Source organism: Antedon bifida, chromosome 4 (genome assembly GCF_963402885.1).
Source record: "Antedon bifida chromosome 4, ecAntBifi1.1, whole genome shotgun sequence".
Lineage (NCBI taxonomy): Eukaryota > Metazoa > Echinodermata > Crinoidea > Comatulida > Antedonidae > Antedon > Antedon bifida.
In genome coordinates, this window is record NC_136229.1 from 26,287,223 (window position 1) to 26,311,382 (window position 24,160).

At 34.6% G+C, this 24,160-nt stretch overlaps 3 protein-coding genes across 5 annotated transcripts; 2 read left to right on the forward strand and 1 right to left on the reverse strand.

Annotated features, from left to right (window-relative positions):
- The first annotated feature begins 153 nt into the window (after window positions 1-153).
- LOC144839606 (vacuolar protein sorting-associated protein 11 homolog) lies at window positions 154-14,102 on the forward strand. 2 transcript variants are annotated; one of them, XM_078695040.1, is made up of 25 exons: window positions 154-211; window positions 772-846; window positions 1,078-1,251; window positions 1,644-1,694; window positions 2,040-2,209; window positions 2,686-2,830; window positions 3,461-3,550; window positions 3,877-4,013; window positions 4,253-4,314; window positions 4,448-4,524; window positions 4,832-4,911; window positions 5,313-5,466; window positions 5,970-6,116; window positions 6,623-6,811; window positions 7,154-7,259; window positions 7,965-8,095; window positions 8,432-8,566; window positions 8,869-8,957; window positions 9,085-9,159; window positions 9,515-9,692; window positions 10,354-10,475; window positions 10,986-11,081; window positions 11,574-11,700; window positions 11,978-12,043; window positions 12,760-14,102. In XM_078695040.1, the coding sequence occupies exons 1-25, from the start codon at window positions 194-196 to the stop codon at window positions 13,309-13,311; spliced, it is 3,246 nt and encodes a 1,081-aa protein (XP_078551166.1). In that variant the 5' UTR covers window positions 154-193; the 3' UTR covers window positions 13,312-14,102. The 2 variants fall into 2 exon arrangements, with proteins under 2 accessions (XP_078551166.1, XP_078551167.1); XM_078695041.1 differs by having other exon boundaries at window positions 4,256-4,314.
- Window positions 14,103-14,501: 399 nt separating this feature from the next.
- Window positions 14,502-23,690, forward strand: LOC144839710 (putative proline iminopeptidase). Of its 2 annotated transcripts, XR_013611779.1 has the most exons (8): window positions 14,502-14,641; window positions 19,826-19,949; window positions 20,331-20,506; window positions 20,725-20,809; window positions 21,207-21,394; window positions 21,769-21,913; window positions 22,457-23,024; window positions 23,073-23,690. XR_013611779.1 is itself a non-coding variant. In XM_078695176.1 (7 exons), the coding sequence occupies exons 1-7, from the start codon at window positions 14,514-14,516 to the stop codon at window positions 22,565-22,567; spliced, it is 957 nt and encodes a 318-aa protein (XP_078551302.1). In that variant the 5' UTR covers window positions 14,502-14,513; the 3' UTR covers window positions 22,568-23,690. The 2 variants fall into 2 exon arrangements, 1 of the variants encoding a protein (XP_078551302.1); XM_078695176.1 differs by having other exon boundaries at window positions 22,457-23,690.
- LOC144840653 (uncharacterized) lies at window positions 15,096-18,493 on the reverse strand. Its single transcript, XM_078696556.1, has 3 exons — window positions 18,388-18,493; window positions 17,444-17,872; window positions 15,096-16,236 (listed from the first exon to the last, which is right to left on the reverse strand). The coding sequence occupies exons 1-3, from the start codon at window positions 18,410-18,412 to the stop codon at window positions 15,956-15,958; spliced, it is 735 nt and encodes a 244-aa protein (XP_078552682.1). The 5' UTR covers window positions 18,413-18,493; the 3' UTR covers window positions 15,096-15,955.
- Window positions 23,691-24,160: the final 470 nt, after the last annotated feature.

The window sequence follows — 24,160 nt, forward strand, 5'->3', positions numbered from 1 at the left end:
AAAAAGTATTTTTAAAACAAATAATTAACGCAATTAGTAAACTAATTTATTACAATTATTTTAATAAATTTTATATTACAATACCGTTATTATTTATTTTTATTTAAAAAATAAATAATATAAGTTGAATTATAATTTTAGCAGCTTAGGTGGGCTCAGGAAACAGAGGTCGTGTGATTAAAAAATCCAAAAAATGGCTTTCTTGCAACAAGTAGGTTAATTTCACGATATTTGTACAATTTAGTTAGAATAATACAAATTAATTGTAGTTTTAGGTTAAATGTATGTGTTAGTCTATTTGAAACGAACGTTATGATTGAATATAATACGCAAGTTGATGGGCGGTACCGGTAAACTTATTGTTGGCCAACCGGCCTAGCTCCAGCACCTGACCCGACCGGACGGATAGGTTGGTCCCTGGATAGCGGAATGGACAAAACAAAACAATCCCAGGTCGTTTCGCCCTGTCCACTTGAATTTATGGCAATGAGAGTGCACATCGAAAAGAACTTTGCTTGTTTAGGGGACGTAATAAAACTAGGCCTAAGCTAGTCTATATTGGCATGTATGGATGGATAACATTTATTTATTAATATTACTAAGTAATAATATTATTAATATGACAATAAATACTACTAATATATAATAATCAGTGAATAATGAGTCAAAAATTATAAAATTAAAGAAGGCAATTTTTTCATTCAGGCTCAGACTCCATATCATTTATTCTTTTTGACCTGCACAATCAATGATTTTTTTTTTCATTTTCAGTGGCGGAGATTCAATTTCTTCGATAAAGAAGTTGTAAAACACCCAGATACAAATCAGATATATGATAAGCTTAAAGTAAGTCAATTCCCCATCTATTTTAACATTGGGAAGCTTTCGAAACAGGCAACGCGGCAGTGCGCAACACTATTTTGCAACTCATTTTACTTTGTACTTTTGATTATTGACTGTATAATAGTAATTACCATGTTATAATCTCTAATATCATAATGACCAATTTTAATCATATTATCCCACCCCTTTCTAATTTAGGCCAATTTAATAAATAGCAAATCTTTTTTTTTTCAGGGGATAAACATTTCAGTGTGTACGAGTGGAAAGGGTCAGATCATTGTCGGTGACTATGAGGGCAACCTTTATTTTATTGATCGTAATTTACAAATTTCCTCGTTTCCTGCGTATGAGCAAGTAGTGACGCACATCTTTCAACTAAGACAACATAACGTCCTTGTAACTATAGGGGTGAGTTATCATACACAACAGTAATGCAATTCATTTTAATTTAGAAACATTACATTTCAAAGCTTTATTATATAACATTTGAACACAATGCCCCTGAATTCAGAACCGTATTTCAGTATTTTAGGGTATAATTCAACTGTTTTTACAATTTGAAATTAGGCTACCCTGCCCTTGTTCAGATGCTGAATCACATTTTTAAATAAATTTAGTAATACTTGTTCTTTAGCTCATGCAAAACACCTATTACTTGTCTCTGACTATCAAATATCACAGATTAGACTAAATTTTACATTTTCATTTTCATCTCTGCTTTTTCTACATAAAATTTTTTTTCGAACCAATTACAATAAATAATCACAAATTGATTTATTCTGTTTCCTCCTACTAATTAGCAAGATGAGTCTGGCATTAATCCTGTTATCAAAGTCTGGAACTTTGATAAGGTAAATATTGCAAAGTTTACAATTATCTTAAGAATCAGTTATAAAAAGAACCAATACAATTGTAGATTGTAGAATGGTAATCTATTTTATTCCTAGCTTGCCAGGATAAATAGATCATAGTTTCTTTTGAAGGAGAGCTATGGTATGAAGAGTTGAAAACACCCCTATTCCTGAACCCAACCATTATCATTTATTTTTGCAATGTTGGAAAGGGTACCAACACACAGAGAATGCTATTGTCCACACCTGTATGCAATTCAGCCCAGTAGGCTGCAAGTAGCAGGTTATTCCCCATTTACGTATTGATTGTAATAAAAATATTTGATTAATTTGTCTTTTTGTCAGGTTGATAGGATGGGAATTCCTAAGTGTTCCAGAATCACTCGAGCGTTACCTGGAACCATGAACCCTTCACGGGTCATTGCCCTTAGCGTTAGTGATAACATGAATATGATGGCTGTTGGCTTTGAAGATGGTACTGTTACCCTTATCAAGGGTGATGTGACAGTTGAAAGGTAGGTGTGAGTGATAATTACAGTACAGTAGTTTCTTGGGACACCTCTTTTCCCCCTTATAATAAAGGAACACTTTCCTGTGAAACAAACAAAGTGACAAAATATGTTTTAACACCAGAGACAATTCCTATTTAGGGGACACACCTATTAAGATGACAACTGTGTTGGTTTCTAAAGATGCCCCTTTTATATTGTTCTACTGTATAACTATTCGTACCTGATTTAAACATCAACAGAATGTAGCCTAGTGGTATATGACAGTGTAAATGGTGACTATATATGGTGACAGAAGTTATACTGCACATGCCCAAGAAATGTGGATGGATAAATTGCTTGATTGTTGCTTATTCATGCATTGCTAATCAGTTTATAAACCAAACATTTCATTACACACAGTTTTAATGCATAACACAAATGATATCCTAAAGAATTAATCTGATGCTTATTAAATATTTATATCTCTTTCATTTTTCTAGACACAGCAAAACTAAAACTATCCACTCCGGTGGTAAGCCTGTTACTGGCCTCTATTTCCGACACACTCAACGCAATACATACTTGTTTGTAGTCACTGAGAATATGGTTCTATCATACAATGTTACAGGAAAGGATGCTAAAAAGGTACATTGGAAGAATGGAAAATTGATTGGATACAAATTATTGTATACACTATAAAGCTCTGTCTACACTATCAAACTTTATGTGACAACAAATGTGATGTGCCCGTATATAGACATGATGATGTCATATCACTACCATATTTGGGCATATCACTACCACATTTGGGAAAACCACATTTTTTTTGTCAAAACATTAACTGACGTAAAAAATATAATCAGCGCAGCATGTATAGTTTTGGTGGTGCAACATGTCTTCTTGAATAACTTTTCGTCTGTCTGTGTGTACTTTAAAGAAGCAAGCGCATCTTTTGTGATGGGTAGAGGGTTACCCCGATGTTCTGGTTCAATTCAGCCCCTTGTTGTCAGCAGTTCCGGTGCATACTGTTTGTGTGACCATGGAGAAATTAAGCTCTGTCTACACTATCACACACACTACACAAAATAGTAGTAATATGCTCAAATATGGTACTGATATGCCATCTTTGTGTCCTTATTATGGGCACATCACATCTATAATAAAGTTTGATAGTGTAGACAGAGCCTTAGTCTCATTCCTGCATGGTATGACCATGAGGCCAACCCCTGAAAAGCAAATGAGAGAGAATTTATTAACATTTTATATTTTTTTTAGGAGGTGCTAGACCAACATGGATGCTCACAACGATGTACCGTCATGAGTGACAGTACACAAGACTGCCAGTTGATCATTGGTCGACATGATGTAAGAAAATAATTCCTTTCTTATATAAATGTAAACAATCTTATTTTGTATCATTAGGATATGTACAGTATGATGTACTTATATTTATGTAGAATTTCATGTAAGAAAAATTAGTATCCTGAATGACTACACGCAACACAATATATATACTTATATTTATGTAGAATTTCATGTAAGAAAAATTAGTATCCTGAATGACTACACGCAACACAAATGTGTTTAAATACTTCTAACAGGAACATTCCCAATCATCAATCATTTCTAATTAAACATTTTATTTTCGTTGTGAATCTCCGAAGTATCAAACCATATTTATTATTACACAGGCAGTTTATTTCTACCATTTGGATGGGCGTGGTCCCTGCTTAGCTTTTGAAGGCGAGAAAAGGTTACTACACTGGTATCGCGGATATTTGATCATAGTTGGTAAAGACAGCAAAAATATTCCTCGAGTTCAAACAAGGTAAGTACTTAAGTACGTAAATAAAATGTATTGCATTACCCATCATGCAGTCCTCCTCAATTGTAATAGAGCTGAACCCAGGAATTAAAAAAAAAATATTTTTTTACTGCAATAACGTATGCTTTTCGTCAGTCACTGCAATAAACAGTGTGTATCTTTATCCAAAAAAGCTTTAATACTGCAGTAACTGCAGTAGAATCATTTTGACATGAATAATATTTTTTTTTATTTATGTGCAGTAGTGGTCAAACAAGACATATGGACATAGTGACTGTTTATGACATTCAAAATAAATTTATTGGTAAGTTTCCTTTAAAAAATTATCATTTAACGTAACTTTAAGAAGACAAGCATTGGTTGAATGCTTTTAACTATTAATATAATACCTCCATGATATAACCAGTGTTTCAGAATTCATTTGTTTTTGGTTTCAGCTTATTCCGGTCCCTTTCCAGAAGTTGTTGATGTTGTTTGTGAATGGGGCTCCCTCTATGTCATAGCTGGTGATAAGGTAATTCAATTTTGTTGTTAGAATATTAACATGTATTATGTCCTTTATGTATTTAAGAGCATTCAAATAACTATCAACAGTAAGGCCTAAAAAAGTAAGGCCTACTAAAAATAAGGCCCAACAAAATGATTTATCTGATCAAATAAAAGATACAGTCTAGATATACAAAAATAATGAGAAAATATAAAACAGCAAAAGATAATACTTCCCTACTTTATGGGCCTGGTACACTAACATAACTCTGTTTTTAGCCTTATCATTAAAGACTAACATGTCTATATTTCAAATGTTTTTGTTGTTATTTTAGTTGTTCCAACTTCCAGAGAAAGACACTCAGACAAAACTAGAGATGCTTTTCAAGAAGAATCTATATGTAGTTGCAATCAAGTAAGGTTTAATTGATTTGATTTGTATTGGAAAATGTTTAACCAAAAACTGACTAACCTGACATTTTTCCATGGCTATCATTCAAAAATAAATATCAAAAAGTACTACCCCACTGGATCCTCTCCTGTGTGCTATTAATGTCTGAATGCCATGAGTTTGCTCCAAAGTAGTAGGACAATCTCTCTCTTATTTAGCATCTGTACCTTCAAAAGAACTTCAATGCACCTTTTGAGACAAGTACTGTAGGTGCCTAATCCGGTTAAAACTGATCCACATTTCCCCTGTTAATGGATGAGATATCGCCTGTAAATGCCACACCACATGGTCGTACCATCACCATCGAATTAGCATGTAATATGTGACATTTCTATGGATGCAACATCTTTTTATTTCTTATTTAGCCTGGCAAAAAGTCAGCACTATGATGAGGATGGGCTAGTGGATATATTTACTCAATATGGAGATCACTTGTACAACAAAGGTGACCATGATGGTGCAATAGGACAGTATATTAGGACAATTGGCAATCTAGAACCATCATATGTTATAAGAAAGGTACACTATTTATTTAATTAAAATTGATAACATGTATAATATTAGTAAGATGTTTTTCCATAATTATACCGATCAAGAATTTTAGAATACAGTAGAGTCCCTCATTTAATAATAATAATAACAGGATTTTTATAGCGCACATACCACTCAAGAGTGCTCAAGGCGCATTTAAAAAATAAAAAACAAATCGTACAAATTCCTGACAAATAAAATGCAATTTCTTTGGAGGGACCCATCCGTTCTCGTTCTGTCGCGATCCCGGACCCCTACCTAGGTGACCAAACAGGAGCAGGATACACATTTGCCTTGCCACAGACGACGGGGTGCTCAGAGACAACAACCAAGACAGAGGCACCCCAAAGATAATGCTGGCCAGGAAAAAGTATACTATACAATTCTAAGTCGAGAACCTTAAGAAACCTCAATCAATCTCATCAATCAAAACCACCTGCCAATAACATACAACCTAGTATAAAAAATATATAATATTTCTTTATGATTAGTTTCTAGATGCCCAGAGGATTCACAACCTAACAGCGTACTTGCAGGCTCTTCATACCAAGTCACTGGCGAATGAGGACCACACAACACTTTTACTTAATTGCTACACAAAACTTAAAGACAATACCAAGTTAGATGAATTCATCATGGTACGTATAGTAGTATTATCTGCTTATAATGTAGTGGAGTTGTACAGTAGCTTGGTGGTTAACATGCTTGCCTTCCAATCTAAAAGTCCCTTGTTCAATCCAGACCTAGTGCCAGGGTTGTAAATGTTTCAACTGTAGGAGACTTAGTTTATAACCATACTATAGTTTATCCATCTTATAGCTGCTTATAATTGGTGAGTTACTGTTGTGTATGAAATAAAGAAAAGAAATTCATTTTCAACATAGTTTTCATCGTGTTCCTAATAATAAGGTTTGATTTAGTATCAATGTACGCTATTATAAACACTATTCTGGGCTGTTAAACCAACTAATGCTTATTCGGCTGGTGACAAACTACAACAGTTCCCACTACAGTTTAGTGGAGTAGTTATTTTGGACTAATAAAATGGCATGTACCTAGTAAAATCTGTTATCAAGAACAAGCAATTACACTAAGCTTTATATTTCATATTTTCACCACACAAATAGTTTAAATTTTTTCACAGACCAAAGATAAAGTAGATTTTGATGTGGAGACTGCCATCAAGGTTTGCCGTCAAGCTGGTTACTATAAGCACGCCCTCTTTCTCGCTGAGAAGCACGACCAGCATGATTGGTATCTAAAGATACAATTGGAGGACATCAAAGATTGGCAGAAGGCTCTCCAGTACATCTCACGACTCAACTTTGAAGGGGTTAGAGCTTTAACATGTTCTCTTTCCACCTGAAAAAAATAAATACTATATATGCCATTTTATCACATAATAGTTATTCAATTTGACTGAAAATTGGATTAGAAAAAAAAAATGTTTACCTGAAAAACTTTTTTTAATCATTTTAAATTTAACCATTTTTGTCTTTTTATAAATGAAAATGTATTTTCTACTGAAAAAACTATTATAACTACAAAATCGACTATTAAAAGTTTGGTTTTATTCAGCTTTATTTTTATGTATTGAGGGACAAATATCAATTTTAAATGTCAGAACATAAGTACTGTAATAGTGTTTAGTCACTGGTTTTTGTTTTATACTTAGGCTGAGAGCAATATGAAAAAATATGGCAAAACGCTGATGAGCGAGGTACCAACTGAGACAACAGAACTGCTGAAATCATTATGTACTGATTACAAACCTAAAGATGGTATGTTATCATTTATTGATGTCAATTCAGGTTACTGCCTGCTACTCCCTCAATGTTGCTTTACTATCTCTCTGCTTTTTAGTATTGTGCACATCAATCCTTCCATCCGATTCTCATACCTCTTTTCTACTAACATCTTTTAATAATTTTCCAATTTTGTCCCTCTTACAAAATGTTACTGTGAGTAAGCAACCATACCCTGTCTCTTCAGACAAAACCTGAAGTTGTTCACACCAAGGCAAACAACTGGACACTGAGCTCCCCTTGCCAAGATAGGAACTCATAACAATCCTTTGATCTTATGTCTGGCTGCGACAAATACCAACAGTACTGTACTATGAACATATTTTCCGCTGCATGCGGTGTAAGGGGTGTGGGACTGATTGTGTCGCAACCATAGATAAACCCTTTGATCTCTGGAGCTCAGCATCCTTCTGTTAGATTGCCTTGTTCACACTGCCAATATATTGTCCATAAAGCTAATATAAAAATACAATAGTCAGAGTAGCAGTTTTCCTGTTTATTTTATACTTAGACTATATCCTTGCTTTATTATTTTGTATTGAGCCATTCACAGTATTGTTTTTTTTTTCATCATGAGGCAATTTCCCAAATGATCGTGAAATAAAAACTGTAATGGGTCCCGAGAAAAGACTATACTTCGGCTTTAGTTTCACTAATTGATATTTGTATATATATGTTTAGCACCAATTGTGGACCAAGATATGATGGCAGGGGGTATACCAACAGTAAACAGAGCAGCCGCTGAGGAGTTCATACATATCTTTGTAAACAACTCACGTAAACTTATGGAATTTCTAGAACACATGACAACTGTAAGTTATGCTTTTAACTACTATTGCCTATAACAGAGTACAGTATAACCTCTATTAAGGGGACACCTTTGTGACTCAACAAACTAAGGGTGTCTCCAAAATTGGCTAAACTAACTAAAAGAGCATCAAAATGTGTGCACGAAGAACCCTGTGTCCGTCTTTTCCTCCACCATGTCCAACATTATCAAATCTTTAACACAATTTTAGTAATATACTAGTGTTACTGTGAAAATTGTATCTCTCCCTCCGACCCTAGAATACGGTAATCCTCAATTTAAGTCTGGCCTAAAATTTAACAATCTTGCTTGCATTTTACTAATTGTTTTAATTTTTTAGGTTCAACCAAATTCTCCTGAAATAATCTACAACACTCTGCTTGAGCTGTACCTGCATGACATGGCCCATGAGAGTGACTCTAGACTACAGGTGCGTCTGGAGGAAAAGTCCATGAACCTAATGCAGCATATTGATGTAAGTAAAATATGGTGATGAACATTTGTGAAGTTTAGGCTTTAAAATGATTTGTACTCATCCACCACATCTATAGATTGTAATTTCCAAACTCTTGGAAATTGTTCTCAAGCTCTGTCTACACTATCAAACTAGTTTGACATAAAAAAATTGATGCGCCCAAATATGGTAGTGATATGATGTCATCATGTGCATATATGGGCACATCACATTTTTGTTGTCACATAAAGTAGAGCTTTATGCATACATGCCTTATGTCAAAATGATACTGTTTACTATTGCATCTCACATTTTCTTTCCAGGCTGGATATGATATTGACCAAGCTCTTGTTCTGTGTCAGATGCACGATTTCAAAAAAGGAATTTTATACTTGTATGAAAAAGCAAAATTGTAAGTTTTTCTTTAAAACAATTTATATTTAGATGAATCAATATACACACATATCTGAATATAGTAAAATTCAATGAGTATCTAGTTCCATTTGTTAGTTAAGTTAGTTTGTTTTTTTCATCTCCAGATATCAACAAATTCTTCGTTATCATATGGACCATGATGAATATGAACAGGTTTTGGTAACATGTAAGCGATATGGGTAAGTGTAAATATCTTTACACTATCAATAACAAGGATTACACACTACAATGAATGGACCCATCCAACAAATGATCCCTACAATGAGTTACCCACTCCCTGCAATAAATGATCTCTCAAATAAAAAAAATGCCTCAAATAATTACCTACTCTATCTAATAACAAAAAATCCTTCGAATAATAACTTCTCTGTTCCCTCCAATGAATGACTGCTACAATAAGAAATCCCTTCAATACAATTAATGCTCCCTATAATGAGTAATGCTCCTTTCAAGTAATGACCCTCCAATGAAATAATCCCTCCTTTCTAGCACATATGAACACAAGCTACAGTTTATGTATATCTTTTTTCATAGAAAGCAAGACTCCAATCTCTGGGTGCAGACTTTAGCTTATTTTGCTCGTAAAGAAGATAGTTGTAAAAAGTATATAACTGAAGTCTTATCACACATTGATAAAATGAACTTAATGCCTCCTTTGCTTGTCATACAAACGCTAGCCCACAATTCAACTGCAACATTATCAGTAGTCAAGGTAGGTAGCTTAGAATTTTGTAATAAGTTTACTCTCTCGTCGTTCTACTCATATCTGAGTACTCGTGACCATTCTGATGAGGTGTCTTGAGCTTCATTGTAGCAACTGATTATTGGTCGGTTTGTAGCACCACTTATACCATCAATCCATCTGAGTCTCTGCCTCTTTTTCGTTTCCCCTCAACTTTCCCAAACATAATCATTTTCTCCATATTATCTCCTTCCCGTCTGGCAATATGTCCAAAGTATTGTAGTTTTTGTTTGATAATAGATTCGATTAATGTGCCTTTCTTGCCTATTTCGTGCCTTACACTTTCATTAGTTCTTCTGGCAGTCCATGGAATACCTAGAAGCTTTCTCCAGCCCCACATCTCAAAAGCTTCAATTCGTTTTTGATCTGCAGCATTAATTACCCATGTTTCACATGCGTACGTTGCAATTGGAAAAACTAGAGCTCCAATTAATCTAATTTTTGTTGCCTTGAAGTATTCACTGTTAAAAAAAGTCTGGTTTTTGGGAGATTTTTTTTTTCAGTTCTCAGATAATCCGGTCTTCGGAGAGTCGAAAAAAACGAAGACAGTGCAGTGCATAAAGACAAATATACTTCTTCCTTTCAATTCACTCCGATATCTTTAATCTAATATTTCTTTTTATTTCATTAGGATTATATTATTCGAAGACTGCAACTAGAAAATGATCAAATACATGAGGATGAGCGACTAATACAGCAATATCAACAGGAAACAGAAAAAATGAAAGGTCAGATTGAAGACCTTAAGACAAGGTAATTATTGTGCTTCTTTAGGTTTTAACATAAAGAACTTAATATAATAAAATAAAAATAATATGTAGGAAGCCCTCCACATCACGTGGAGTAAACCTTCCTTGAACAAACAAATCTATAACTTAGGCGTCACGCTTGACATATGATTGTTTGTTACCTACATTCCTTGGTGTTTTATCATGCTAATTACTTCCTCATTTACATACAACCTGTCCTATTGGTATATAAGTACTCTAGGCGTTGTTTTCTGTTCTGATGATGAGAATAGTTTCTCGAAACATGTCAAGACATTTTAAGGCAGTTTGCCTATTTATCAAATGCCTCACAATTGTTATTTTAACTCGAAAGTTCGGTGGAATCATTTATGATAAGTTATCTAATATGTAGTAGTACTGTCCAAAAATAAAATTTAAGGTTATGCAATGGCCTTCCCTAACTTGATACAGTAATTGAAGTGAACAAGCAGTTTTATTGATTACACCAAGGCATTTTTCAATTATTTGTTTTCAGTGCCAAGATCTTTCAAGTATCCAAGTGTAGCATATGTAACCATCCACTTGAGCTTCCTTCAGTACACTTCCTCTGCCAACATTCATATCACCAACAGTAAGTAACTGGGGTTGAGAGGATGTACTAAGTGCACATGTACTCGTGCTGAGACAGAGTTCTGCCTCTGTCAAAATAAATGAACCACCTTTTTTCAGTTGCATGGACATGGAGAGCATTTTAAATGTGTACCTCCCTATCCCCAAAACCAGGCATGCAAACGCATACACCTGCAAATTCTTCTTCAATTCTAGTTTAAACGTTTTCAATTGGTGTTTGCAGATAAGCTCCATTTTTTGAACATTTGATATTTTTGAATAACAGTCAATGCAGGTGATACTGTACTACCCTTCGTAGTTAAGCCTTATTTTTATAGAGTAGTTGCATAATTTCCTACAGTACATTTAATTGTGTCATTGTTATACTCTTGGATACACAGAACAATATGATTTACAAAGATGACAACCCTAAAAGAAAAATGGAAGAATCCAAATAAATTGTGTATTAATTTGCCTCTGTCAATCAATATTTTGTCTTTATTTTATTATGCAGTTGTTTTGAAGGTTATGCTGAGAATGATCAAGAATGCCCGGTTTGTGCTCCAGAAAATAAGAAAGTGCAAGATATCATCCGAGCACAAGAACAAAGTCGTGACCTCCATGAACAATTCCATAGGCAGGTTAGTATCAAACAGTTCCAGGAATTTCTAAAGCTCTGTCTACACTATCAAACTAATTTGACAACAATTGTGGTGATGTGCCCAAATATGGTAGTGATATTCCCAAATATGGTAGTGGTATGTCATCATCATGTCCATATATGGAGACATCACATTTTGTTGTCACATAAAGTTTGATAGTGTAGACAGAGCTTAACTGTGCATTCATGATAATAATAATTTCGGTTTCTTTTCATTCATTTGTATATTATTGGAAGATTTATTTCTTTTTTTACAGCTTGAAAAGTCAACTGATGGCTTCTCAGTGGTTGCAGACTACTTTGGAAGAGGTGTATTCAACAAAGTAATTATTATTGTTAATCTTCTTTATGTTTTTTTTAAACATTTAAAAAGCAAAGACAACTTGCTGATCTAAAGCATGCTTCTCATTTTGACGCAATGCAAGGATGTAAGTGCGCTGCAAGATATTTTCTAATCACAATGCAATGGATCGTCCAAACTTGCTTGTAATTGAATAGTTCACTTGTGTTGTTCCTCATCGTTGCATCCAAGTGTAAACCTTTCTTTATTGGCTTTGTAGTAGCATGTTTGTAATAATAATAATAATATCCTGGATTTATATAGCGCCTAATGTTGTGAAACCTCTAAGCGCTGAACATTATTACTCCAGTCATTTTTGATCTAACAATCAGTAGTCGAACATCCAACATACTGCGCCACACGCCCTTATTGTAAAGGCCAATGTACGCAGATGAGCAGTAACGGTAATACAAATATAGAATCAGTCTATGTTATTCCTTATGACCATTTACACAAACAGTGGAGTGGACAGGCAGTTTCTGCTCTGGATAGATACAGATTCTACTGGGACAAGTTACATGGTTTTCATCTTACCACTTTTCGGTGTAAATTGGCTTTTATAGACATATTCTGAATACAAACCATATGCTGTTTCCATTTATTGACTGTGACATACAGCATTAAATTTTTGCAACAATGTGCATGTGCATCAGTGTAGATAAAATTATGTATTTCATAAATAAATAATTTGTTTCCTAGGTAACTTTAGTCACCGAAACGTCAAGTTCACATCAGCGTAAACCAATGCCTGAAAGCATTCCTGTGAAAACGTTGCCTGCAGCTCAGATAAAACCAATAACAAGATCAAGCTCGCCTCTCGCAACGCAGCAACAAAGCTCGTCACAAAATGTGTCGCCATCCAGGGCTCAACCTTCCCAAGCTAGGCAGCAGCCGCAGGTACGGCAGCAGCCCAGACAGCAACCGGTATCACAGGCTAGGCAGCCTCCAGCATCACAAGCTAGGCAGCCTCCAGCATCACAAACTAGGCAGCCTCCAGCATCACAAGCTAGGCAGCCACCCATCTCACAACCACCTAGGACACAACCTACAATGCAGTCAAGGCAGCCTCAAAGACAGCCAGCCCAGCAAACAAGACCGGTTGTTTCACAATCACGGCAACAGCCTAGAGCAGTAACGCCAAACTCGGCGGCCCAGCAAGCTTCCAACAACCCATTTGATGAAGAAGATTCTGGTACAAACCCGTTCGATGAGGACAATGCTTATGATAAATCTTTAAATCCATTTGAGTAATTTATTTAAACTCAAAGTTAATTTTAAATATTATGTATTATTATCATGACGAAATGACAAATTTAGTTACAAGTACAAACAACAACAAACTTCCAAATGTGTATTACCCAGTCATATAGGCTGCTTCGAAAGACTATTGACTATAAATTTACACGAGACAAAAATCGTGTCATCTCAAATAGAGAGTAGTTTAGTTCAAGTCTTATATAAAATTAAATATTATTATAAAAATATGTTTACTATGAATATATATTATAATTTTATGAATGAATTTTTTAGAATGATGCAATACTCTATTGTTTGAGAAAGAAAAACAGAAATGATATAAAAGGAAAAATAGTGGGCATATATATATTTATATACTAAAAGATGAGGGCTCATCAATTTGATCTCTGTTGCGCTAACATACAATTGAGAACTAGTACTGTTCCACAATACCATGCTGAGGGTGTTAAAGAGTCACTATCCAATCAAATTTGAACAATACTATGGTGGTCTAAGGTTCCGAGTTCAAATCCTGGTTTTTTCTCATTCTCACAGATTTCCTCATCTTTATCATTTCAAATTAATTAAATTCAGTTTGAAACAATAAAGATGAGGAAATCTGCGAGAATTAGAAAAAGTTGACTCAACTGAGATTTGAACCCGGAACCTTCTGCTTGATATGCAGATGTGTTCTAAAACCATTAGACCACTGGGTCTTTCATGGTATTTTGTAGTACAGTCAACCAATGTATAATTTATGTATAGAGTTACAATGCTAAAAGCAATAATAAAATAAACACATTGTACACTTGTATTCCGGATGAGCATTTAAGATTGTCACAGAGCCCTACCCTATGTAGAATAGGAGAGAACAACTCAGATTTTGATTCTTGAACTTGGAGATATAATAGCACATGGACACTAGTCTTCATAGATTATATATACTGAAATGCAGTATTTATTGGTTGTCTGCAATCATTTTGTTATTTGAATTATGTTTAACTAAAAGAGAATGTACTTTTGTACATATTAAATGTATTAAATCTAATACCATATTTTAGTTTTTATTTATTTTTAGTTGTGTTCCTAGTGTTTTAGAGATCAGTCGTCAAATTCAACTTGGTATTATAATAGCTGCTTCCCTGGATATTCAAATTATTTAAATAATCCGACCTCTGACCTCTTCGCCTCATTCATGTGTTTGTTGTGTGGACATTATGGCAGAATCGATGACACTTTTCCCGATTCCCGAACCATTTAACACCGGATTCCTGGCCGTTGATGATCTTCATAAAGTTTATTATGAAGAAAGTGGGAGGTCAGATGGAAAACCGGTTTTATTCGTGTAAGTTTTACTCCTCAAACCATGCGTCCTAGTCCCGGCCTAGCTGGGCTCTAGTCTAGGCCTAGGAGGCTAAGGTAAGGCTAGGCTATACAAAGTTCAAGTGGTGGGCCCAGTCAGGCTCCCAGCTAGATAGGAAGTAGGAGGCTGGGTTAGGGCCTAGACCTAATTAGCCGAACTAGTAGTAGTTTAGGACTCCTATTCCTAAAAGATTTTAAACAACTAGGCATAGCAGGAATTCCCTGCAACAAAAGGCTGTGCTGTTGCACAATTTGATACATTTTGATCTTTTTGTGGAAAGATACCTTTTTTCTATACAGTTCAAACACAATTATTGGAAGGGCATTTTCTTATGTTGTGTAGGTTGCGTCTCTGGTGGGAACCACGCTTCTTATTTCTTAATTGATTTAATGGAAGTATAAACATAACATAGTTTTTTTTTTGGGCGGCATGAATATTTTATTTAGCATACACTTCTTCTTAAGGAATACCATGCGATTGCAGGCAGCTTATTACACAGAGTTGATTTTTTATCACGACCATGTCATGCTCTCTAGTATAAATTAATATTCATTATTATCCACAAAATCCAAGAAGAAATTTCATTGTTTTCATTCATTTATTTATTTTGGAAATATACAAGGTAAGGTAAAGTTGAAACCGAAGCTTATTTGGGCCACACCCCACTATAATGTGTGTATTTGTGGGTGGTACGCCGTTCCTACGTCAGTCTGAATTACCTTCCCATACTTTTAATAGCAATACTGGTACCTATTTTTTCCCCTGGATGGGCTGAACAAGGTGGATAAAGAATCTCAAAGCTCAAAGGACTTAACACTGCAGTGATCGGACCAGAGCTTAAACCCACAACCTCAACTGCTCTAACTACTGCACCACAAAAACATAAATACTTTTAAAATCTACATGGATTGATTGACAGGTTCACGAAAAAAAACCCAATTATATTCAATTACTGTTAGTGTGCCAAGTGGCTCACCAAAGAGAAAAATAAATGAGATACTGTATAAAATGGAATTACTTACAATAGAATTTAAATAGTTAAAATTGTTAAAATCTAATACATTAATTAAAAATTATATTTATTTACAAGGTAGAGTCTTAATAAAATGTTTAAAAAATAAATGGATTGATGATGGATTAACCCTTCTTGAGCCGATTAGATCGCGAATGAAATTGTTTATTTAGATACAAAATCAAATTTCATTTCACATCGAATGGCTCGCTAGCCAATCAACATGACCAAGACATGTGAAAGCGGTATATAACATCTCGGTTACCCGGGGGGGTCCTACTATACTATGACCCAGTGTGGGTATCATAGGTTCGTTGGTAACTGTCTCTTTTGATTTGTCCATCACGGTAATACTCTCTATTAGACGATTCCGAAACCCTTATTACACGGTTTGCAATTGAGGGCTGTAGGGGTTGCATGACTCTCCGTCCTTCTTCTTGCATAATACACACTTTTTTGGCCTTGGGAACTTGATTCTCTTGTTCATGTGTGAATTTTTTGCATTGTTTCCACTCAATCTTACGTTTACTGGTACTGCACGCTGCCTTTGAGGTTTTTGTGTGACCTGTGGGTAGAATAGAAACACACATTTAGCAAAACTTGTTCAGGGTTCCATCTTGAATGAGGATTTCTTGGGGTGTCTGGAATTGCAAAAGGTATTGGCAAGGTCTATGGTGTAACAATAACATTAAGTACAATAAAGGGTACTGACTCTGGCCAGATTGCGAACAGGGGCCCTATGCACCCATTTACATACGATTTTACAGGAAAAGGGGGTACAAATCAACATTAAAAATCGTTAAAATCTTCAATTTTGTTTAAAGTTGAACCGAGTTCAACTTCAACGTTACGATCGGTAAAACTGACTGACCAATCAAATAGTTCATAAATTACATCATCATTGTTTGTGAAAAAATATGTACGCGCTGACAATTCTTGATTTTTTACAACGCGACTATGTTTTTTGTACTCTTTTAAAGTCTGATATTTCAAAATAACAAGTGTAAGTAAACTAAATTTTAATATAAAAACAATTTAATTTAATGTTTGTCTTTAGTGTAAAAACTAGATTAAGATATCAGCGAAAACATGTCCTAGGCCGGCTGGGTTGAATCATCAAAACCCGTAACTTTTTCAATTTTTACACGGGCCTGGCTGCGCGTGACCGGCCTTGGATTTGCAAAACTTCATGTCCATGTGTCCCAGCAATGTCGAAAGAACCAAGAAACCATTAACAATTTCGTAAAAAATGTGTAAAAATTTGCGACGGGAAAACAGGCTTTAGGCGCAAAAAAAAAAAAAACAGTTCCGTATAGGCTATTAAATATGGTCTATAAAACCCACTATATTCAGATAATTATATGACAAGAATCGACTGGCCAAAACGCCTCAGATGCTACCTGCTGTATAGAGACTATAGAATGGACCCGAGACATGGCTTACTATGACTTTTAGCTGATAGAAGGTTGAAATATTTTGTTATAAAAGAGTTGTACAAGAAAATATGTGTGAGTGTTTATATATTTATATAAATATAAATCCAAAGGCAAATTACTGAAAAAATGACAATACTGTGGGTACCAGTGGCTTGATCTGAATGGAGATACAGAAAAGTAAGCTGGAGCCTTCGGGCAGCACTAGCCCTTCATAATATGTGTGAGTGTTTATATATTTATAATATAACAATAAATAGTGTTAAGTATAAAAATTGAGTTAATTTTAGATATATAAGCAAGAAAAGCAAAGAGATAAGCATCTATAAGTATAAGTACCTGTGGTATTGTCACCATTTTTTGTATCCATTTCAGACTTCAGACTCTTGATAGCGCGGGAAATTCCACAAATTATTTCAGAGTTGCTTGTCCCGTACGGGACTGCATTAATGGCGCATAATTCCTCCGGAATTATTGCATCTTTCGATAAGGAGATGGGTATCAACAAATTTTCATTAAATTTAAAAACCTCTAATGCTGAAGCTATCAAAAAAGTAGGTACATCATTTTTCTTCTTTGATGGAGAACCAAAACCAATTACTAAAACTTTGCAGTTGTTAATACCATGGAATATTCCAAATGGTTTATATCCTCCAGGACGAAATTTTCTTCTTGAGTACACGCTGTGGCCCATTTCTTCCAATGCCGTTGCCATTTCATTCTCCCATTTAAGATCATCTTCTCCACATACTATATATAAATCATATACTGCAAAAAGAATTAATATAATATAATATTAATAATAATATTATATACTGTACTTATAAATTATTAGTGTAGGCCTAGGCTTAAGTTTATGTACTGTACCTCCACAAATATTGGCCTAGGCTAGGTCTAGCCCTATCTATATATCCAAACATCATGTCCATGCCGATAATAAAAATATTATCAATTATTTACACCAGCAGGCCCACCCAGGTTGATGGAGATGATTACATCTCTTTGTTTTCAGTTTAACCTACTAATAGGCCTAGCCTACACAACAGTCAAGTTGAATATTGTATATATATGAATTATTCTAGTACTCTCTATATGCCTAGCCTACCATAGATATAGCCTCTAACTAGCGTAGGTCGTCCTGGCTAGGTAGTAGGCGTAGGCCCCGCTAGCTAGCTAGATAGAGGCCTCTAGCCTCCTACTACTAGGCCTACATACTCCTACCAGGGAGACAACTCCCTGCTCCTACTAAGTACTACATTCTAGGCCAGGGTTATTCAACTTGCTTTTTGTTTTAGTTTCTTTTGTCATGATTGATTTTGAACAAAATAACAATACAAATTGCCCGCCGAAGTCTTGATGATTTCGCGCGCTACGATGCCTGATGGGAAATATCGCTGCCCGTCATTCACACCGCCGCCTTATGTCATAAATTCTTGTCATTTGATTGGTTGATTTCGGCTTCGGTGGTGGTGGTGGTATCACGCCGGAAATTAGCATGTCATTTTTAATGTTTCTTTGACCTAATAAGGTCACGTACGTACAAAGAGTACACTACCTACTACGGTTCCACCTACTACTACATTTTTTTTATTGACCTAGGCCTAGGTAGGCCTATTGCTATACTTGTTTTCGTCTTTAAATTTAAATTGTTACCAAACTGACAAACACTCGCTTCTTTTGGTATTGGCTACTGTTATTAATATTGTAAACGTAATTGTGTTTTGGAAAAATAGTGCAGTCTATCTGGCCGGATCTCCAAAAAGGGTAACGGGACGATTTCGGCCCTGAGACGATTCGGCCCGGGACGATTCGGCCCACTTTTGGGCCGAAACATCCGCAGTAACCTTTAAACAAATTGATTGTTTTGATATTAAATTCGATATTTAAAGCCTTGTGAATATCGACTCCATACTCTAATAATAATAACTTTATTGTTTCTCTTTTATAACAGAGGCACAATTCTCAAGAGATGTGCAACAAAATAAAATAAGGTTTATTTTTATATCCTAAGTAATTTGTTAAGGATGATTTAGTTTGAGCCTTGTTAAACCATGTTATGTTATCTTCTATAATATTTTTCTCTTTGAAACCATAAAGCCATTTACTACAATAATCAATATTGAAAAACATTTGCAAATCAAATTTGTTTAAAATGGATTCAATCTTTAGGAGCCATTTCCAACCATCTTCTCTACATAAGCATAGTTGGACACAAAGATGGCCGGTGTGCACCCCACGTGACTTTCTAAAATTTGTGAACGCAATATTAACCCTAACTCTATATGGCTCTGTTGAACGGTGATGAATTTGGTCTAAAGTGAGACGTTTCGGCCCACTGGGGCTGAAACATCCCATATGGGATGTTTCAGCCCAAATAAAGTGAGCCGAATCGTTCCACCAAAAGTGGGCCGAATCGTCTCAGAGGGCCTAATAGAGACAGGGTCTTTCATCTCATTCCCACCCAGCCTGTTTTAAATCTTTGCATCTCACATTTCTAATAGCAACCAATTTCATCTGTCATCAACTAGGCCTAGTCCAAGATTATGTAGCCTGTGGTTTTCATAACTTAAAATAACTGTGAGCTAACCCTGCAAGAGACCGAAGCGAATAAATGCCTGCTACACTGACTAATTTATATAATAGGAGGTATTTCCAAAGCAAAATTTGTAAGCCTGGGTCTATGAATATCATAAACGATAGATTTGATGTTTTTATATGTAGACATGGTGGACCAGGAGGAGGCATTCAAACCCTTGATAGGTGTTACTTTGATCCAACTGTTTTCCGTATTATTTTATTCGACCAAAGAGGCTGTGGTAAATCAACCCCAGAAGCTGAATTAAAGGTATAAATTATCAGTTTATTATTAGCAATTTTAATTATTGAAAAATAAAAAAATGATTTCGTTTTGAATTGCCTATTATAGAGCTGTTTTGTACACTGATCATACATACTGTAGTGACAAGATTTGCTATCCAAAGAAATTCCAATTATATTCCAAACACCTAAACAAAATGGAAGAAATACAATAAATCTAATATAAAAATCAATACAATATAATTTCACAAACAGAGAAGAAATGTTGGTTAATTTACTGAAAATTGATTTAAAAACCATAAAGATGAGTAAATCTGTGAGAATGAGAAAAAGCAGCTCTAACTCAATGTTTGATTATATTTTATTTTTGTATACACCTGGAACTATTCTTATAATTGTATTTCTACAGAACAATACAACTTGGGACCTTGTTGAAGACATTGAGACGCTACGCAAGCATCTTGGTGTAGACAAATGGCTTCTCTTTGGCGGTAGCTGGGGATCTTCACTATGCCTAGCCTATGGACAGGTGTATCCAGACACAGTGAAAGGTTTTATTTTACGTGGAATATTCACACTCAGAAAGTAAGATTAAATACATTATTGTATTAAGATAGCTTAACATTTGGTCTTATCTTTATGTACTGTGTTGTGGCAGATGAATATACAATGTTTACCATGTACTTTTCTTCATTCACTTTATTATACTATCCAGCAGTCCAGTGTGTTAAAAACGAAGTTGATGCATTTTATTGTCTTTCTTTATATGTGTTATGTACATGTTATGTTTTTGTTTATTTTAGACAAGAGCTCAACTGGCTTTACCAGGAGGGAGCATGCTATGTTTTTCCCGATTTCTTTGAGGATTTTATAGCACCCATTCCAGAGGTAACTATTATTTTATGCAGACGATTTGAATAAAATTTAAACCACCAATTCCACAGATTAGTTTTATTTTAAGAAATAATTCCAGGTAGATATTATTTTTAATATTTATGCAAACTCGAAGGGTGAATGTTATTTATAATATATAATAGTAATACAGACTATTTTTTCCTAAAATTATTGAACATCTTCTCAAAATATGAAATACAGTCTACATCCCTTATGGTTTTAGATTTAGAAGCACAAAGAAGGATGTTTTTCTTTTCCATAATACCTCTATTAATTGGACGTCTTTGGGACCCAAAAAAGTGACCCCTTAATAGATAAGGTTTGGCCAATATGTTAATATTGTCCCACAATATATTATTATTCCCATTCAAAACTCAATTCCCTTTTATAGAATGAACGTGGGGAAATTCTTCAAGCCTATTATCGTCGGTTGACTGGAGATAACGAGGAAGAGAAGCATCGATGTGCCAAGGAATACAGTCGATGGGAGTGCCGTACATCAAAACTATTACCAGATAAAGAGAGTATTGATATACTTGAAAATAAAGTATGGACTTTGCAAATCTCAAGGATTGAATGGTAATTGCTTAAAATAGATTATATAAATAAAGCTCTGTCTACACTATCAAGCTACTGTAGTTTTTACACTGTATGCACCTCCAGAAAAGAACATGAAAGCATGTTCAATTCTTTTGGTAGAAAGTGGACATACAATACAATAATATATATACAAGTTGAACGTACAAAAGTGTTTTTTAATGACAATTTACTATTAGCCTATATATCAACACTGAAAACTCGCACTGACATTCTAAATCATTTAATTAAGTTTTACAAAATTCCAATTACAATTTATGGAGAAAGAGGCCATATGCAAAATATCTGTATCTGAAGGTTGCTTATGACTGTGTACCACTGATTAACTTTATCTTTGATTTTCTCTTTTTTTAAAGCCATTACTTTGTCAACCAAGGTTGGTTTAAAACACCTACATATCTATTGGACAACGTTGATAAGATCAGCCACCTACCTTGCTGTATAGTTCAAGGGCGATATGATATGGTATGTCCTACGGCTACTGCTTGGGATCTCCATAAGGTATGTCATGTTTATGTACAGTAGGAATATCTGGGCCTGTTTATACAACATGCTAAATCAACACAGTTATACGTTGGCTTGTTGCATAAACAGAATTTGATTCATATAATTACTAAACCACTATTTCAAAGGGCTATTTGAGGACTTGAGGAAGTTGCCTTTTTAAATAGCCTCAGGGGACAAGTTGCCTTCAGTATGTAATAAAGATGAGAACATAGCAACAGACGTTTGGCTGTGACTGACCTTTCCTGTCCATAACACGGCAGTAACATTCATGGCTCTGTTTAGGGGATTGACCTTCATCTGTGAAAACATGCATATACAACATAGTAAGCGTGTAAAGTAAGAAGAGTTGCTGATAGTGAACATGTAAATTTCTAATGCTCAGATAATGGGTACATGACTTTGGAAGAGAGGTTGAAAATGCATACGAGAATGAAATTCCTTCCCTCATCAAGTTCAGATGCCCTTAACCACATGACATGCATGGTCATATCTATATAATATTTTTATTATTGTGTTTTTTATCTTATTTTTATTTAGAGATGGCCGAACTCCGAGCTGTGTATTGTCCCTGATGCAGGGCACTCATCCAGAGAACCAGGCATCACCACTATGCTTTTAAAAGCTGTTGACAAGTTCAAAGATCTATGATAACCGTTTCTAAAATCTAGTTGATATTAAATGATTTATATGAAGGCAAGTGATAAAGTTGCAATCAAGTATAGATGAATACAGAGATAAAACAGAGAAATACTTTATGATGAATATTGTATACTGTGTGTATGGTGATATACCAAAGTGATTGGTTTAGTACTAGCCTGGGTTTAGTACTAGCCCAGGCATAGTACTAGTTCAGGTGTAGTACTAATCCAGATCGTCTTGTAAAATCCATTATCTTTACCAATCCATCATTCTTTGATTTGGTGAACTATTGAAATTCACCTCCAACAACTCTATACCTATATGATGTTTTTATTAGCATGTAATTGGTTGGGCTAGCAGAAATACATTTGGACTACTACAGTGGGCTACGGTTGCCAAACAATTAAAGATTGAAGTCAGCATGCCTCATTCACAGTTTAAAACAATGCAGATTGTATGAAAAGTAGTATTAAAATGTAATAGTTAATTATATCTCAACCGTAGGTTATAATAGTAATGTTCTCCATAAAGGTCTATTTGCGATGTAGGCATTAAACTATAAGTCAGAGAATCCTCTATCTACCTCAAATTGATCTATTACATTTTAAATGTCGGATACAGTCAACATTTTTTTTTCTCTGCTCAACTCTCCCAGGTACTATGAAACCGAAGGCTGAAGTCGTTCCTAATTGAATTATTATAAAGGCATTCTAGAAACCAGAAATTGTTTGAACCTAATTTTTTTGGTAAAAAACAACATCACATCACCATATATTAATACTGATGAAGACACTGTTCCATTCTGGGTTGAGATCTTTATTTTTTTACGTTCTTGAAACATTTGGTTAAGAAATTTGTTATGAATAAAATAATTGATGATGGTTATGTCTGATGTCATCAGATAGGTCACAGTTTATACTAATTATGATTATAAATATTCAGTAACATGGAAATTTACATTTATGAAATTATAATGTATGCAGTACTATGAACGTGTTTTTAGTTTAATTTTTGTAATTTATACATTTTATAAATTATTGTTTATGCATGAACTATTTTTCATATTTGATTTAAAAGTGTTAACGTTTATATGTATTAAGAAAAAGCTTTCGAAATTAAAGATACTATATTATGTTTAGTGTGCTGTATTTTGTTTTTCAATATAACTTTACTAGTGATGTACCCATCATGACCACAAGATTCAAGGCTTACTTTGCATTGGCCAATCATCGACCAAGCATTGGCCAATCAGAGGCTAGTTAAACTATTTTCTTAATAAATAAGAGATAATTCCTTCAATAGTAACTGAAAAGATCTGCATCCAATCCAAACACATCAAATGCATTTTAAATGTCATTCATGAAGTCTTTTCATATTTGGTGCAGATGAATAATAAATTTAATTTGTGCTATGAAATTTTTTAGCTGCAAAATGTGTTTGGTTCTATGTTTTTACATCTATCTTTAGTGTTACAAAATATATCAGTATCAGATGCAAAGAAAATGACACCAATAGTCTTTTCATGAAAAGATATTTTGAAAAATGTTGTTGTCATTGTGGGTGGGTCAATTTCAATCCCCAAACTAAGATGTAAAAGTTATT

What these genes read in the sequence shown, in the direction of transcription:
- LOC144839606 (XM_078695040.1), top strand. An exon ending in TGATTACAAACCTAAAGATG is followed by an intron (nt 7,260 to 7,964) that starts GTATGTTATCAT and finishes ATATATGTTTAG; the next exon opens with CACCAATTGTGGACCAAGAT. An exon ending in GTAACATGTAAGCGATATGG is followed by an intron (nt 9,160 to 9,514) that starts GTAAGTGTAAAT and finishes CTTTTTTCATAG; the next exon opens with AAAGCAAGACTCCAATCTCT.
- LOC144839710 (XM_078695176.1), top strand. Translation starts at nt 14,514, where the DNA reads ATGGCAGAATCGATGACACTTTTCCCGATTCCCGAACCATTTAACACC. An exon ending in GGAAAACCGGTTTTATTCGT is followed by an intron (nt 14,642 to 19,825) that starts GTAAGTTTTACT and finishes TTTTATATGTAG; the next exon opens with ACATGGTGGACCAGGAGGAG. An exon ending in CAAATCTCAAGGATTGAATG is followed by an intron (nt 21,395 to 21,768) that starts GTAATTGCTTAA and finishes CTTTTTTTAAAG; the next exon opens with CCATTACTTTGTCAACCAAG.
- LOC144840653 (XM_078696556.1), bottom strand. Translation starts at nt 18,412, where the DNA reads ATGACAAAAGAAACTAAAACAAAAA. An exon ending in AAAAGAAACTAAAACAAAAA is followed by an intron (nt 17,873 to 18,387) that starts GCAAGTTGAATA and finishes TTCTTTTTGCAG; the next exon opens with TATATGATTTATATATAGTA. An exon ending in AAATGGTGACAATACCACAG is followed by an intron (nt 16,237 to 17,443) that starts GTACTTATACTT and finishes TTCTACCCACAG; the next exon opens with GTCACACAAAAACCTCAAAG.